Raw genomic sequence first — 16553 nt, forward strand, 5'->3', positions numbered from 1 at the left:
TTTGTTTCCCCTGTCAAGTTGCACAAAAAACACCTAGGGACCAGTTGTCTGCCTTTCTTTTGTAGAACTTCTTCTGTTAAACATGCTCTCTTTATCACTAACCAGGTGAAGCACTTTACTTTTGTAGGAATATCACTCTTCCAAAAGTAGTTCGAGTCTAAAAACCTATCATCAACTAGTAGCTATCACTCCTTATATATAATTTTAGGTCTACTCCTTTTTTAACACACTCACTTGCCACAATTCTACACCTACTGACCTGTGCATTTATAGGTCGACGCAGAACATGTTCAAACCATCTCAAGTGTCCCTCTAGCATTTTCTCCTTCACTAATCTTGTATCACCGCACATCCAACTCAGCATCCAAATCTCCACAACACTCATCTTGGGGACATGTTGGACTAATGAACTTACCTTTCATTTTGGTAGGTAAAATTCCAATACATGACACCCCCGTAGCACCTTTTCATTTCAACCATCCCATTTTAATCTATGAGTAACATCTTCCTCTATCAATCCATTATCTTGAAACGACTAGCCCAAATATCTAAATTGTTCGCACTTTGGCACGACAATCCCATCTAGTCTCACCTTACCTACTCTGCTCTCATGCTGACTAAACCTACAATGCATATATTCAGCCTGGCTTAATTTTACTTATCCGACAATACGTACTCTCTAACATGCTTCTTCATAGTTCAAGCTTTTGGTAGACACCTCGCTAGTTTCACCAATTAACACAATATCATTCGCAAATAGCATATACCATGAGACCTCCTCTTGTATTGTATTGGATAGCTCATCCATAAATAGGGTAAGTAAGTAGGACTTGTGTAGGTCTTCCTTCTTTTCACGATAGATTTCCAACAATCATCTTTGTAAGAATATAGCCTCCAAGGGAGATCCACCAGACAAACAGAAATTGGTTATCTTCACTCTTGTGTTTCTACGCTTACGCTCTATCACTCTATCCCAAAGTTTCAACATATGACTCATAATTTAAATGCCACAATAGTTCGCATAGCTTTGAATATCTCTTTTATTCTTGTAAATCAGAACCATGGTACTCTTCCTCCAATCATTGGGCTACCTACCAATTCATAGTACAGCATTGAATATCTTGGTGAGCCATTCCACGGCACTTACCAACTCTATGGGGATACTATTTGGGCCACAAGCTTTTCCAATCCGCATGTTTTTCATGGCATCATTTACCTCTAACCTCCCAATTTTACGAGTATAGCTAAAGTTTCTATCATTCACATACATGTGTAGATCTTAAATTGTTATTCTCCTTGTTCGTGTTGAACAATTAATCAAAGTAGTCTCTTTGTTTCTCCTTGATCTCATCATCTCCTATAAACACATGTTGAGAACTGTCCTTAATACACTTCATCTAGTTTAAGTCCTTGCCCTTCTTCGCTTTAGTCTTGCTAATTTAAACAATTCTCTCTCTACATCTTGTGTCCCTAGCTTTTGATACAAGCCATCTAGCGCATCCCCTTGGGCTTTACTAATAGCCTTCTTAGGCAACCACTTAGTTGTATTGTAATTGTATTCTTCAAAAAGCTTCTTTGTCGGTTGCTTTTGTAACTTTCAATAACTCTCTTTTAGCTTTAATAATAATTTGTACCTCCTCATTCCCTGCCAGGATTCATGTGGTCAAGGTCATAAACATTTAGACACATCTAACACTTCTGCAACTGATTTTTTAATCCAACCTAACACTTTCCTCCTAAGGTGTCTACGTCTCCCTCTATATACAAAGCTCCCTTCTCCCGTAGTTTTTCCTGAAACGCGAACGGATTATCACCCTTTAATGCCCACTACTTCTACATCATCACTTTTCTCACTTTACTCCTAAACTTTACATCGAAGACTACTAACAAATGTTGGGAGGTCATCGCTTCTCTTGGAATAACCTTACAATCCTTGCATGTATTTCGATCTCCTCTTCTTACAAAGATAAAGTCTATTTGACTATAGTTAGCCCCATTCTTATGAGTAATTAAGTGAGAATCCCTCTTATTAAAATAGTCTTCCATTTGTCATTCTGACATATACAAGAGTTTTGGTTCATACATCAACAACCAGTAATGAAATAAGAAAGTTATATGATTGACTAAAACGATAGACAAACATCTCCTCAAACATAGAAGTGTACAGCTCAGTGCATCAAACACCTCAATTCAAACTAGTTGGAATTTGCTGACACCAAAAAATTGATCTGTAAAGGTAATACTTACAAAATTTTAAGAAAACCCATTCCAAATACACAGCAAAAGTGCAGAGGACCACAGCAATATTAACAGTATATAAATAGGGGGGAATTGCTAAACACACTAACCTCTTTCATCCCCAGTGTTAGATGGTTTCCTGCACGGCCTGCATTCTCAGCTCTTGAAGACCAAAACTGGTACCCATTACGAATCCATATAGGAATTGCAATAGATAGGCATGCTACCATTAAGGGTACAGTCAATGATAATCCCAGAAGAACTGATGATTTGCTGCAAATCCAATATGTACAACAGAAGTATCAACCAAAAGATACAGCCAAAAGCATATCGTATCTTCTTGTTGTCATTTAGTTCTTAGGAGATCATACCAGCATTCTAGAGTTGAGTTGTCATTTAGTTCTTAGTAGCTTAGAGCTTTTTATCTTGTTGTTTTCCACACAAACATGTACCTTTAATATTCATAGTTGTAATTTTCCATTCAGAGTGGAATTTCACTGGGTAAGTTGTTGTAGTATTTTTCTATTAATGGTAGCTCATGAGTTGCGACAGCAAGAGGGTTATAGTGTTCAGTTCCACGGTGTATCTGACTTGAAAACTATGTATTTATACTCCATGTGTCCCGTATTAGTTGTCCACTTTCCCCTTTACATGGCCCTTGAGAAATCATATAAGAAGGATAGTTTTACTTGTACCCCTTAAGAAACTCTTTTGGAACTTCGCAAAAAACTTGTTTTCACTTTCAAAAAGAATTAATTGTTAAGGTGAAATAGGAAAAATGTAATTAATTATATCTTGGTTTTGTAAATTGAAAAGTAATTTGGGACAACTATTTATAGTAAGGTGGACAACTTATATGGGACGAAGGAAGTATTTTACCATCGTATTTTATTGTCACCATAATGTCTTGATATTGTGGTTAATTTTAGATTGGTTCACCTGACGGGTAGAGTTCGGTGTCATCAGGACTTGGGAGATTTGGGTCGTGACAATCACAAACTGGACTTGATGTGCCTAAAGATAGCTTCTTCGCACTACACTATAGAGAGTTAGGTGTCATTAGGACTAAGGACTTGATGTGCCTAATTATGTAATATAAGTTGCTTCTGTAACTTAACAGTGACTGGGACATAGTTAATAAAAAAAAAGGGTTTACCTTAAGAATGAAAGCAGCAGACCAACACAAGTGCTCAGCATCCAAGCGATAAAGCCATACTGCAACAACATAGCAAATTTTACCCAAAAAAAATAGTGGAAACATTGAGCCTCTAATGCAAGGAGACAACAGTCAGACTGCCTTCTGAAAGTATTATGCTAAAGTGCATCTCAATTTTTGAAGAACTACACTGGTAAACCCATCATTAAGTCAAAAATGAAGGTCCACTAGAAAGACAGCTATACTAGAGAGGACATATTTATGTGGCCAGAGAGAGAGGTCACTGTAAGAATATCAAGTGTCTTGTGTTAGATACCTATGAACGTGACCAACCATCAATCGTCAAATTAACAAAGCATCTTCTCTTCTCTTATTTCACCTAACCTCTTTTAGGAATAACATCAGCTGACCTTGAACATCTATTTTGGAGCTATCCATAATTCAATTGCTTAACAGGTCTAGCATAGCTGAGCACGCAAAACATACCATGTTAACTGGATTCAACAGATTGGCTGGTACAAAAACCTTTTGTCTGGCTTTCTAGCGGCCTAATCAGTATTGTGTCATGAAAACCATAGTACAAAACATTGTCCCTCACATCACAGGTGAACGTATAAAGAATTAAGATGAATATTTAGAAGGCAAGAGAGAAAGAGGGAGAGGAGCCTGGACTAGTGCTGAAACCATAGTAGCTAAAGACAATCCCTCTTGCAAAAGAAAAGAACCATAGAAACCAATGTAGATACTTGGTGGAAAAACAAATAAAAACAGATATTTGTAGGCAAAGAACCAAAAATATAAATACCTTCCGAGGCTTTGAAGTCATGGACAAATCTTCAGCTTGTAGTGACCGAAGGAAGGCCAAAATAGAACAGACAACAGGAGACAAAAGGAGAACCGCAATGCCAAATTCAAACTACAGACAGTTGTTCACCAAATTTTGTTAGAAAATGGTAAATAGAACTATATGGAGTTCAAATTAGCTACACCGTACTCCAAATACACTTTAAGCTAAACATTTGAAGTAGCAATGCATTACTTACCTGTTGGTGTGTAGCATTTAGAAGTTTTATTGTCTTTGGTCGGAAGATAGCCACAATGACGGTTTCAAGAATGAAAATTAAACTGAAAAGAAGCCATGCTCGTTCTGGAGTTCCAGCTATATGGTGCAACATTACTCTACAACGCTGAAGCCACCTTCCTAATCCTTGGAGTCTAAGTTCTTCCGAGAATGAAATTTGATTAGGTAACACATCGTCAACACCATTTGAATCAGTGACAGGAGGGTTATTGTCACGATGTTCTCGATCAGCATCCAAACTACTTCTCTGCAACAAGGCTAGAATCATTGGGTCCAATCCATTCTCCTTCAGCATCACAGCAAAATTAGGATCAAGCCCTTTATCTTGCAATAAATTAGCTAATTCACGATCTGTGTGTCTTCCTTTCCTCTTTAACATAGATGTAATCCTGGGATCACTCAACTTTTCTTGAAATGCAAGTGCCAAATTCAAGTCCAATATCTGTTGATTTGCGGAAGTGGATGTACTAGAATCACCGCCTTGGCTTTCAAGGCCACTACTAGAACAAACAACCAACGAACTATTATGCTCTAAATTTCTGTCAACATAAGATGATCCTACTTCAGGCTCTTGAACTACTGAACGACAGGAACTACTACGTAGAGCTAGACTAGGCCTTCCACTGTCTATGCTCTTATCACTATTAATCCCCTCAATGTTATTCCAGGTACTGCCATCACCAGTGCAAGGCACAGTTGCATTACCAAGATGACCAGCATCAGCACTACTACTGCGCTTAACACTTGAGCCACAACCCTCAGAAGAGCTTGCAGAGCTATTTTGGTCTTTTCTGCGGAAACCTTCTCTAAGGCGGATAACTGTGCTCTGCAAGGCATCTCGTCTAGCTGCTAATGGGTCTGTAACTGATAAATGCCGTGAAACAGCCGCGCCCAACAGCACAGATGCTACAACTGCATAACTAATACAATGTCCAAAGTACCTGAAACAAAATTGTTGCAGTAAAAGATTAGAAGTTTCTATTCTAAAAATAATATTAAAAGGGATGTATGTGCCCACGAGTACAAGAAGACTTAATTATGGAAGGAAATTAATTAGCATGGGTTAACAACAAACCAGTAATGAACTCCAAAACAGATCAGGAACACTCGAGATGTACCAGCAACAAAAAGTACGACGACTCGACTTTTCAGAAGCTTAAAGCCATACAAGCATGCTCCCAAGTTCCAATCTGATTAGAATGAAACACTAGTGAATTAATTACTTACCACAGGAAATTAGAAATGATTTCCAAATACAAGTCAGAAAAGGAGATATATGCTTGAAATGAACTACCAAGGATTATCACGGCAGCTGATGTTGTAGCCCCAAGCCAGTTTGATTCCTTTGCTGTCAGACCATACAGGATAGAATACACAAGAAGTACTACAAGTGAACCAACATAGAGAAGTCCAAGATGCAAAGCCCTGCAAAGCCCAAATTCAGCATGAAGATGATAAAATTATAGACTTCAGAGAAAATTTCGAAAAGATAGTTCTGGAAATATGATGAGTAATATAGATGAGAACTACTGAACACATGATATAACAGGGTAACGTTCTAATCTAAAGTAGCATTTAAATTGATTTGTTTAGCTGTGAATTTTTAGATCTACTGCATATACTGGAGTGTGCGCTTTGTTTCCTCAGAGTTGGTATTCCTTTTATTCAAAGAGATTTGAGTTACACCCATTATTTAGAGTTCTTAGGCTCTTTATTTTCAAATCCTGTTAGCTGAGAACATCTTGGCCTCTATTCATATTCTTTCATCTCTTATAACAATACTGTTGCACCCAAAAAAAAAGAGTTGTAATATTTGTCATCCCCATCCTTTTAATGGAGACCTTCCAATATTGTTCAAATCCCTAGCCAACAAGAATGATGTTCCCCTTCAACAACAACTTACATCTTTTTTTTTTTTGATAAGATAAGTGGTATTAATAACAGCATCAAGAAGATGCAAAATTTACAAGATATGGCATTTGAGCTTACAAAAAATCTCTGGCTAACTATACAAACTATCTAAGCCAGAGCTAATCAGTTAGTAAAATCCTGAAGTTGTTCTGCATTAACAGCAGGATACAAGTTGCACCAACTAAACAAATTTTCAATGCACCTAGTCTTCAAAATGCCTAAAGCAATTGACTCTCCATCAAAACATCTCTTGTTCCTCTCTAACCAAATACACCAAAAAATACAAGCAGGAATCCAGATCTTCTTGATGGCTTTGTCAACTTTCCATAGACTCCAACTCTCATATGCATCCTTAACAGTGAGGGGTGTGGTCCAATTGATGCCAGAGAGACAAAAAAACATGCTCCATAATTCTGAGGCCACCTCACAATGAAGAAGAAGGTGTCTGGGGGTTTCAGCCTCTTTTTTGCACATATAGCATCTGTTTGGGAGCTGGATTTTTCTTTTCTTTATGTTGTCTTGGGTGAGACATGCCTCATATAGAGCTATCCAGGTAAAAAAAACTACCTTAGGTGGTATCTTGGTCCTCCAAAAAACTACCTTACATCTTACTCTGTCTTTCTATTGCCTATAAACAGTCCAGCACATCAAAGATGTGTTCTGTTTGAGCTAATAAATTATATCTTCTGCAAATTGTTCTGCACATCCTCAAAACACCTCTTGTTTCTTTCTGTCCAAACTGTCCACCATATACATGTTCTGACAATCTTCCATCTCTTATCCTTCTCTGTTACATTTCCATCCCTGTTCCACCTGCTTAGTACTCCTTTAATGCTCCCAGGTTTCACCCACCTGATCTCCTTCAGGCTGATGAACATTCTCCACAGCTGCCCTATCCTTTTGCAATGTAAGAAAATATGGTTGATCGTCTCTGCTTACTCCCCACACAAAAAGCATCTAGAAACCAACTGGTAACCTAAGTTGCGCGGACTCTTCACTTTCGATGCCGCACCCGTGTCGGATTCTCCAAAAATACACTACTTTTGGCGAATCCGCCACACACCCCTTGACATTTTTGAAGAGACCGAGCAACATAGCTAGTAACCTCTCTTGTTTAGGTTTTCATGTGTCAAGACTGTCTATATGGCAAGCAGCCTCAACACTTTTTTGCAATATTTTTTTCCATTCTTATTTGGTAGACTCGAATCTATCTCGCACGCAATTTCTTTTCCTAAATTTTGGTTGATTTGTTTCTACTCTATTTTTTAAAAAGAATACCACATCGAACTTCACCAATTTTCCTCAGAGACCACTAGGCTGTTTGTGTGTGAAAACACATTTGTTTTATTAAGAATGACCTGTGGAATCAGATGAATCATGAACTTTTGAGCAGTTGCTTCGTGACTAATGTAGAAACAGATGTATTTAAAAATATTTCTAATAATGCTATTGTAAAACATTTCAAGAGATATAACCTTGTCAAGAACGGTTGTGATAATGTAATTACTTTCTGCTTTCAATAGTAAAATTTATTTTGTTGGCTTTTTCATATATTTTGACACCCCTTTAATGAAAATCATGGCCCTGGGGGAGTGTGTGTGTGGGGGTCTGGATTTTTCCTTTCATGCAAAGTGGTCTACAAAGAGAAAGTTTAAGGGCAAGGCCCTGAAGGTTATTCAGAGAGAAAATAATGGAGATAGTCAAGGTCTCCTACTGATTTTCATGGTTGAGAGTTCTTCTCGTGATCTGGGATGGAATACCTGAGATGACCTAGACACCATGGTAATCAAAATAGAATAATAATAATAAAAATAAATAACCGGGCTCCACTTAAGGTGGAGTATTTCATTTGGACGATGGTGAAGGAAGCTGCTTCTTTTTATTACCAGTAGGTAAAGGAAGTTGTTCTAACACATACGATCTCCAAAAAAGGCCTAAATGTATGTACTAGATGTGTTCTTTGTGAAGACAGCAGTGAAGACGTCAATCATCTTTTTTTGGATTGCTGCCTCGCTTCACAGCTTTGGAATCATCTCTAAAATATTACCGGTCAGCTGGACAATTCCACAATTAACTTATTACAAATGTTGGCACAGGAAGGACCTAGGGGAAACAACATGAAGGTATGGAACTCTATAGTCTATCCAGCAGCGATCAGCTGGTCCATACGGAAGAAAAAAAATACAACTATTGAGAACCAAAAAAGATTCTGTAACTAATTGCAAATACAAATGTATTGCTTTGTAAGTTTTCGGGTGCAATATGGTATATTTTTGAGGTAAATACCTACTAGCATTCTCTTGTTGCTGGAAATCAATAAATTATCCCAACCTTGGGGGGCGGCATAAGATTTACAAGCTCCAGAAGAAAGAATTATAATGCAAAAAGAAACCATAGCTGCAATAAAGCAGCATCACTTTATAGCAAGCAATGTATAGCTTACCTTCTAGATTGTCGAGGATATAACTCATTGGGATCAGGTGGCTCTTGTAAGCAAGCAACAGGACCCACTTCAATACAATCAGAATAAGCAAATTTATATGCCCTCCGTACGTACTCGTCAACATCTAAGCCATTCCCTGCCAGGATCGGTAGACAGAGAATTTACAAAGGAGAAAAAAACACAAAAGGAGAACAAGAATTTTGTAAAGATTTCAATGGACCCCTAAATGGGAAACAATAACCAACAAAATTCCCTAAATATTTGACCTACTTTGTGCAAAAAAATAAAGCAAAGATACCCACGACAAGTTGCTGATCAACCTTCAAAAAACACATATATGGATCATGACAAAGACACACATCATAACATACCATTGAAGACCATCCTGCAAATAAATAGCATATTGATTGCCAGGGAGATTGCTGACACACCAAAGAAGAACCCGGAAGGTGAGTATCTTTCAGATGCCCTAACACCTGCTGTGACATACACAGCACAAAGTTCATATGCACAAAGCAAACCAACAGCTAGTAGGAGGAGAACAGCTACAGCCCCTGCAGAACACATTAACATGACAATTCAATTGTGAAGTGAAGGGAGTGAAAGAACTTCAAGATAAGCACCAAAAAACAGATGTAAAAAAAAGTTGCTTTCTCATAGTCAGCTATAGATCTATACATGAGAACTTCTCCTTAGTCCTTATGTACAAAAACAATGACCAAAAAATTCAATTTAATTGCTAAAAATTATCATCCTTTAACAAGAAACTATCAGTGTTCTGGCTTAAACTTAACTATAAGGTAAAAGATCATAAAACCATAAAAACATAATATAACAGCTTAAACTTTACCAAAAGGTAAAAGATCATAAAACCATAAAAATTAATATAACATCTATAAAGCACAGAGACAAAAATTAAATGCATATATTCGAGTTGTATTTCAATCGAACAGTAACACCAGTTGAGGGAAACTTTAGCAACTTCAGAGAGCACAGTCCACAAATACAAGAAATGGAATCAGATAAGGGCAGCCATACGAATACTCAGTGAACAAAACTTCAACATCTATGGAAGGTCTGTTTCCATCTCTCGAAATAACGGGACTGGAGGAGCAATGTAATTGTTCATGAATTCAAATATGAGGAGGGATGAGAAGACATTGCTAAGAGAATTTAAAGACATGTTTTTTTGTTTACAAGGTAAATAATTTTATTAACAATTGGGGAAAATCCCATATACCCAAAGAAAAAACTACATTAAAATATCGTTCTCAATGAAAGAAACCCAATCTATACATATTATAGTTGTGCTCTATAGCATGATGATGTGGTATAGTTCTTTGGCCAAGGATTAATTCTTTTGGACTCTTTTTTTAGAAAGGTACCCGTTTGTATAATCTATATAAACTCAACACCATAACTGGTGCTGAATTTAGAACTTTACATCATCAAAAGAGCAAAACAAAGAGAAAAGAACTCCTACCGAGACAGAGATATAGATTTTGTGGATCAAGTCTGGGGACAAAAACACCAAATTCTTTCACAAGATCGCAAATGCTAACATACGATATAATTCGACTAAATAGCTGGAAAATCAATGGAAATAGGATCACAAAGCAATCAAAAGGGAAATTTTGAACTTCAAAAAAAATGTTTAACAGGAAAGTGAAAATTTGAGACCAGCCTTCAAAACTAACTGGCCTAGAATCTCATAAGATGGTAGAGAAAAGCTACAGAGACCTTTTGCAGTGCAACAAGTGAAGATTATCATAAGAAGTTACAAAGGCGAAAAAGCTGAGTCCAGACAGGTTCAATATGGCCTTTTACCAGCAATGTTGGTTGCTAAATTCAGATGGGGAAGTTCAAAAAAGTTTTAAAGCATCAATAGCATTAGTTCCCTAGAAGGCAGGGGAGGAATCTTAGTAGGGAGCTTCTACAAGATTGTTTCCAAACTTCAGCCAGAGATTGAAAAGGTGATGAACTGGTTGGCTATGGACACAAAAACGGCTTATTTAAGCAAGACAAATCACGAACACGATGTTCATTGCAAAATGAATGTCTAGACAATAAAAAGAGGCAAGGGAAGCTGGTATTTTCAGTAAGTTGGATATTGAGAAGGCTTTCGATCATGTAAATTTGACTTGCAAAATCTCTAGAAAGAAATAGGCTTTGGGGGAGAAGGGATCAGGTGGATTGATTGGCGCATCTATTGTGAAATTCCCAGTAGTTGTAATTAGGTCACCGGAAGGCATTTTCTTTACATACAAGAGCTTGAGATAAGGTGATCACTGTCTCCCTTCGTATTCATTCCGGCAATAGAGGGAGTAAGTTTAATGATGTGCATGGCAAACTCTTTAAATTGGCCCAAGGGTTTAGAACGGGGACAGAGGGTTCTAATAGAGTAATTGCTTCTCATTTCTAGTATGCCTGATGATTCGCCAATCCTTTGAGGGGAAAAGGAGAACCAATTGAGATATCTTTTTTTTATAAAGTAACATGGAACCAATTGAGATATCTAAGAGTCATCTTACAGTTATTTGAACCTATGTTTGGTCTGAAGATTAGTCTGGGAAAGAGACATTATTTACCATTTATGATGTTGAAGACTTGCAAATATTAGGAGAGAATTCTTTCTCAAAAAATATTAGGAGAGAATTTGGGTGACGGACATGTGAACTTCCAACTACATATCAAGGAACACCCCTAGGTGCCAGATATAAGGCCAAACAAGTACGGCAAAAGATAAGAGAGATTTGAAAAGAAACTTGCAACTTGGAAAAGACAATACTTATTCCCTATGTTGTTTGGATTCTTCAAAAATGTCAATGGGTGCTTGTCAGATTCTCCAAAAGTAGTATATTTTTGGAGTATCCGACATGGGTGCGGCATCGAAAGTGAAGAGTCCGCGCAACTTAGCCTATTCCTAGGTGGCAGAGTCATACTCATCAACAATGTATTGGATACTCTTCCTACTTATATAATGTTTAGTTTTCCCTAGGCCTCCAAGCATAATGAATAAAGTTTACTGGGAATGAGTGGAAAGAAATGGTAGACGTTTGAAGACAGGTCCAATTTCAATCATAGAGTGAAATGGAATTGCATTGTATCCTTACTTTTTTGGTGTTAACAATTGTGTATAGTTGATATAGATCAGATGGTAGACTTAATAGGAGACTTGTAATTAATAATATTCCTTTTTGGAGGTCGTCAGCATCCCCTTAATACTGAAGACTACAACCTTACCAGTTTCTTAAAAAAAAAAAAAAAAAAAAACTTACAGGGAATGGGAATTTAAAGACACACAACTACAGCCTATCAAGTGCCTTCAACCACGCCAGTTTTGACAGAAAAATGTCTGATGCTTAGATGAGTTAGGGGGTGTTTGGATTGGCTTTTTTAAGTGACTTGTAAGTTAAAAGCAAGTTGGGAACACCCAACTTTTGACTTTTGACTTTTTGGGTACTTATCCAAACTCTTCAAAAACTAAAAAATAGCTTAAAAGCCAAAAGTCACTAAAAATAAGTCAATCCACATACCCACTTAGACATATAATGGTAGTTGAAATATTATGTAAATGTATGAGTGTGTATGAATGTATGTGTTTAACCAACACGATTAGGTACATTCATTTTTCTTCCTCCCAGAAAATAGGTTTTCTCCCAGCAAGTATAAGAGGAGTAATACATACTTGAACTTTGCCACTGTGTTCTCCACCAAAGCATTATTGAGTAGAATGCCAAAAGAAGAGCACTTCCAGCCATTATTACAGCTAGACCAACTATATCTCGTCCCAATATCAACATTAACCAGCCTCCCCATGTAACAAGCACCACCACCGGAGAGATCACAGTTATCCAGGCAAACAGAGAGAGAAAACTACATATAATTCCCAGCTGGGGCCCTTGTAAGAATCCCGGCCATTTTCGAGCAAAGATCCAACTGAAAGGCCAAAAAATAGAGATATTAACCACAAAGAAGAACATTTTTCATCCATAAAAAGGAAAATATTGATATATCTGAACAGATACATGAACTATATTTATGGTATAGAAGTAGCTAGACAGAACTGTCAAATCAAACAATAAAAAAAAGAAATATAGTTGGACAGCAAAATTGGGCAAATGGACAGTCTCGTGGATGAGGTACCAAAGACAACTAAAGGAAGCACCAATTGCTGTGGTTAAACCAGTATATCTTTGTTTTGAAGTCTTTAATATGTACTGCTGTTATTAAAAAGCAATATAGATCACATCCCATGTAAGCCAGAGAACACAAATGGCCACAGAGGTCCTCTTTTTTTCTTTTTCTTTTTTCTTTTTTTTTGATGAAATAAGATTCTGTATAGCTTGCATCAGGAAGATGCAAAGTTACAAAAGACATGTTAGATCCAACAACAGTAGGTCTTTTAGCATAGGGAGCTAATCAAAAGCAAAAGAGGGCTATTAAGCCCACAGAGAACCAAAGAAATCTACAAAAGAACCAACATCATTTACAGGAGCATAATTAGTCCAACTAAAAAGCAGTAACAGACATCTACACTTAATAACTGAGATAGGAGTTAAAATACTATCAAAACATCTTCTATTCTTTTCTATCCAAACACACCAAAGTTACAGCTAGGGATTATTTTCCACATTTTCTTGATGGCTTTGCTGATTCTCCAAGAATTCCAGCTATCAACTGCTTCCTTTATAGTCAAAGGTAGTGCCCAAGAGAGGTCAAAAACTAATAGGAACGTGTGCCAGGTGTCAGCAGCCACTGCGCAGTGCAAAAAGAGATGAGTTATAGTTTCTAAGCTATACAGGCACATGTAGCATCTATTACTAGTTGGGACTTTCTTCTACACAGGTTGTCTTGAGTCAGTGTGGCCCCTTGCAGTGCTATCCAGGTAAAACAACTGATCTCTGGGGAGGTTTTGCTCACCAGATAAACTTCCATGGCCAGAGATGAATTGACTTCTTCTGTGAGCACATTTTGTGATGCCTTTACACTGTATGTTCCTTCCTTGGAGCTGCCTCATCTCATTGTATCCATGCTTTGGCTATTTATAGTGAAGTTGTTTAATCTTCCCAGTAGGTATAGAACATCTTGTAATTCCCAATCTTGAATACTCCTTCTGAATTGGACATCCCATAGGTTGCCTTCTCTGTTTTTCTCCACTGTAACGTTTGGGTTAGTAGCTATTAAAAAGAGAGTTGGGAATCTGGTTTGCAATGTGGAATCACCAAGCCATTTGTCCTTCCAAAACTTCACCAAAAGCCATTAGCCCATTACCAGCCTTGAAGGACATGTCCTGCTAAAAATAATCTTTTGAATTGTTATTGTGTTTCCAAGGTCCCACCCCACGCGGTGCTCATGGTGCTCCAGTTGTCCTGACGGTCATACTTGGCTCTCACAATATCTTTCCACAGACTATTAACCTCGTGTCCATACCTCCATAGTCCTTTAAGGAGTTTTTGGCCAAAAACATCCTTAAAATATACCCTCAGCTTAAACTACATCCTTAAATTATTTTTCTTAACGGAAAACATCCCTCAATTATTTAAAATTTGACAACTTTCATCCTTTTGTTAAAATTTGTCAAAAACTAACAAATTCTTCACAACATGTACGGTTCACACTACTCTCAACAAATTAAACTCCCTAAATCACCCCAATAAAGCAATTATGTTCATTCTACATGCATCTAAAATAATATTATAACTTTTTTTAGTAACAACGTTTTGCATTGTCTTCCTTTTAATTAGCAATTATATTTTTATTTACTTTTCATTTGATTTGATATAAAAGAATTATCAATGGAAATGTTTTCTTTTCATTGAATCTGCAAAAATTGGTGTCGATCGGAGCCTTTTACTTCTAATAATGGAAAATGAAACTTAGTAGAGATCAAAATTAGTTGAATCTTGATCACCTCAATTATCAATTTACCCCAAATCTAACGACATTTTGACTTTGCAAGGTGAAGATAATGTGAAATTAAGCTCCAACTCCATTCAGTTGATAAAGGAGAAGAGCAAATCATGTCTCCTCGTAGACTAACACCATCCTAACATTTTTTTTTAACAGCAAACATGAGTCTCAATTTTATTTTATTTTTGGATGTTTTTTCCAACCAATAATAATATTTTAGAATTTTTTTATGAGAATAGTATGAATTGCATATGTTTTGTGTGGAATTCGCTAATTTTTTGACAAATTTTAATAGAGGGATGACAGTTGTTTAAGTTTTAAATACTTGAAGGATGTTTTTTGTTAAGAAGGATAATTTAAGGATGTAGTTTAAGCTGAGGGGATAGTTTAAGGATATTTTTAGCCTCGTCCTTTAAGCAACAGACACTTGTTGTGCTTAGCCAAGTCCCTAATTCCCCATCCATCATTTTAGATTGAATTACTATAGGCCATTACATTAAGTGCATCTTGTGGTCTTCATTGTTCCCTTCCCAAAGGAAGACTTATCTAATTGTTCTAAGATATTATTTGGCATTGGAATGAGAAACATGATGTATGTGGGAATGGTGTCAAGAACATTGTTGATTCGGGTAGGTTACCCCAGTGAGAGGTATTGTATTTTCCATGTATCCATCCTCTTCTCCAACTTTTCAGTTACTCCATACCAAACTTCCTCCGACTTATATTTAGCTCCCGGAGGCATCCTTGGGCAAGTAATAGGGAAATGAGCCAATGCCACAACACATGATGTTAGCCAATTCCTCCAAGTTTGGTACTTCATTCACCGGAAAGCATGTTAATATGTAAACCTGAAATAGATTCGAAAATAAGAAGGATTAGGCTGAGGTATTCCAACTGCAACTTGTCTGCCCCACAGAATATTAGTGTCATCTGCATACAATAGGTGGGACACTGATACAGAGGCTCCAATACTACTAGAATGTTAAATCCTTCAATCCATTAGATGAGTTTAGCTTTGTCTAGCTTAACTTAGGCCTTCCATGGCTGTGATGAACAAGAATAGTGAGAGTGATCTCGTTGCATGATTCCTTTCTTGGCCCGGGGGGATTGGTGTTCGGACAGCGTATGACAGTATTAAGCTTTCTCCAAACCCCCCCCCCCCCAAAATCCCCCTAAGATTTGGTTTGATCAAAAGCCTTTTCTACATCAAGCTTGTATAAGACTCCAGGAATTCCTCTCTTCAATCTGTCATCTAGAAGTTCATTGGTAATTAGTGTTGCATCACTGATCTGTCTGTCTTCTAGAAATGCATTTTATTCCCTTAAAATGAGCTTTCCCGTCACTCTTTTAATCCCCTCTGCTAAGAATTTGGAAACTATTTTGTATACACTTCCACTGAGGCTTGAGTTCCATTGCACCTTTCCTTTTGGGGACAAGTGCAAGGAAGGAGGCATTGGTGGCTCTGACCATTTGACCGTTTTGATGGAAGTGGTTCATGGTTACCATAATATCCTGCCTGATGAAGTCCCATGCTTTTTGACAGAGCCATTGTGTAGCCATCAAGCCTTGGTGCTTTGTCTGGAGCACAGGTTTTGATGGCTACCAAAACTACTTCTTCAAATGCTCTCTCTAGCCAGATTTCATCCTCGTAGAAACTAGCTACACTAAAGGATCTCTTCTTTGAAGGCATCTTTATCTTCAATGATCTCTCTGCTGATTTTTTAAGGTTGTCAATACAATAGTACCTCCAACTAAAGACATCTAGATTTATGTCTCCAGGATATCTTTCTGCTTTGGCCATTTGTTGTAGT

General features: G+C 37.3%; 1 protein-coding gene across 2 annotated transcripts in view; it reads right to left on the reverse strand.

The window, feature by feature from the left end:
* LOC125828706 (calpain-type cysteine protease DEK1) overlaps positions 1-16553 on the reverse strand; it is a 34439-nt gene that overhangs the window by 13031 nt on the left and 4855 nt on the right. For both annotated transcript variants that reach the window (XM_049508045.1, XM_049508047.1), the window contains exons 3-11: positions 12518-12768; positions 9201-9383; positions 8830-8965; positions 5770-5900; positions 5551-5665; positions 4438-5416; positions 4200-4310; positions 3395-3453; positions 2349-2511 (exon numbers count right to left, since the gene is read on the reverse strand). In XM_049508045.1, the coding sequence (XP_049364002.1) occupies positions 2349-2511; positions 3395-3453; positions 4200-4310; positions 4438-5416; positions 5551-5665; positions 5770-5900; positions 8830-8965; positions 9201-9383; positions 12518-12768 (2128 nt within the window). The remainder of the gene's footprint in view (positions 1-2348; positions 2512-3394; positions 3454-4199; positions 4311-4437; positions 5417-5550; positions 5666-5769; positions 5901-8829; positions 8966-9200; positions 9384-12517; positions 12769-16553) is intronic.

This window comes from Solanum verrucosum, unplaced genomic scaffold (assembly GCF_900185275.1).
Source record: "Solanum verrucosum unplaced genomic scaffold, falcon-dt-bn FXZP01000273.1, whole genome shotgun sequence".
In the NCBI taxonomy this organism is placed as follows: Eukaryota; Viridiplantae; Streptophyta; class Magnoliopsida; order Solanales; family Solanaceae; genus Solanum; species Solanum verrucosum.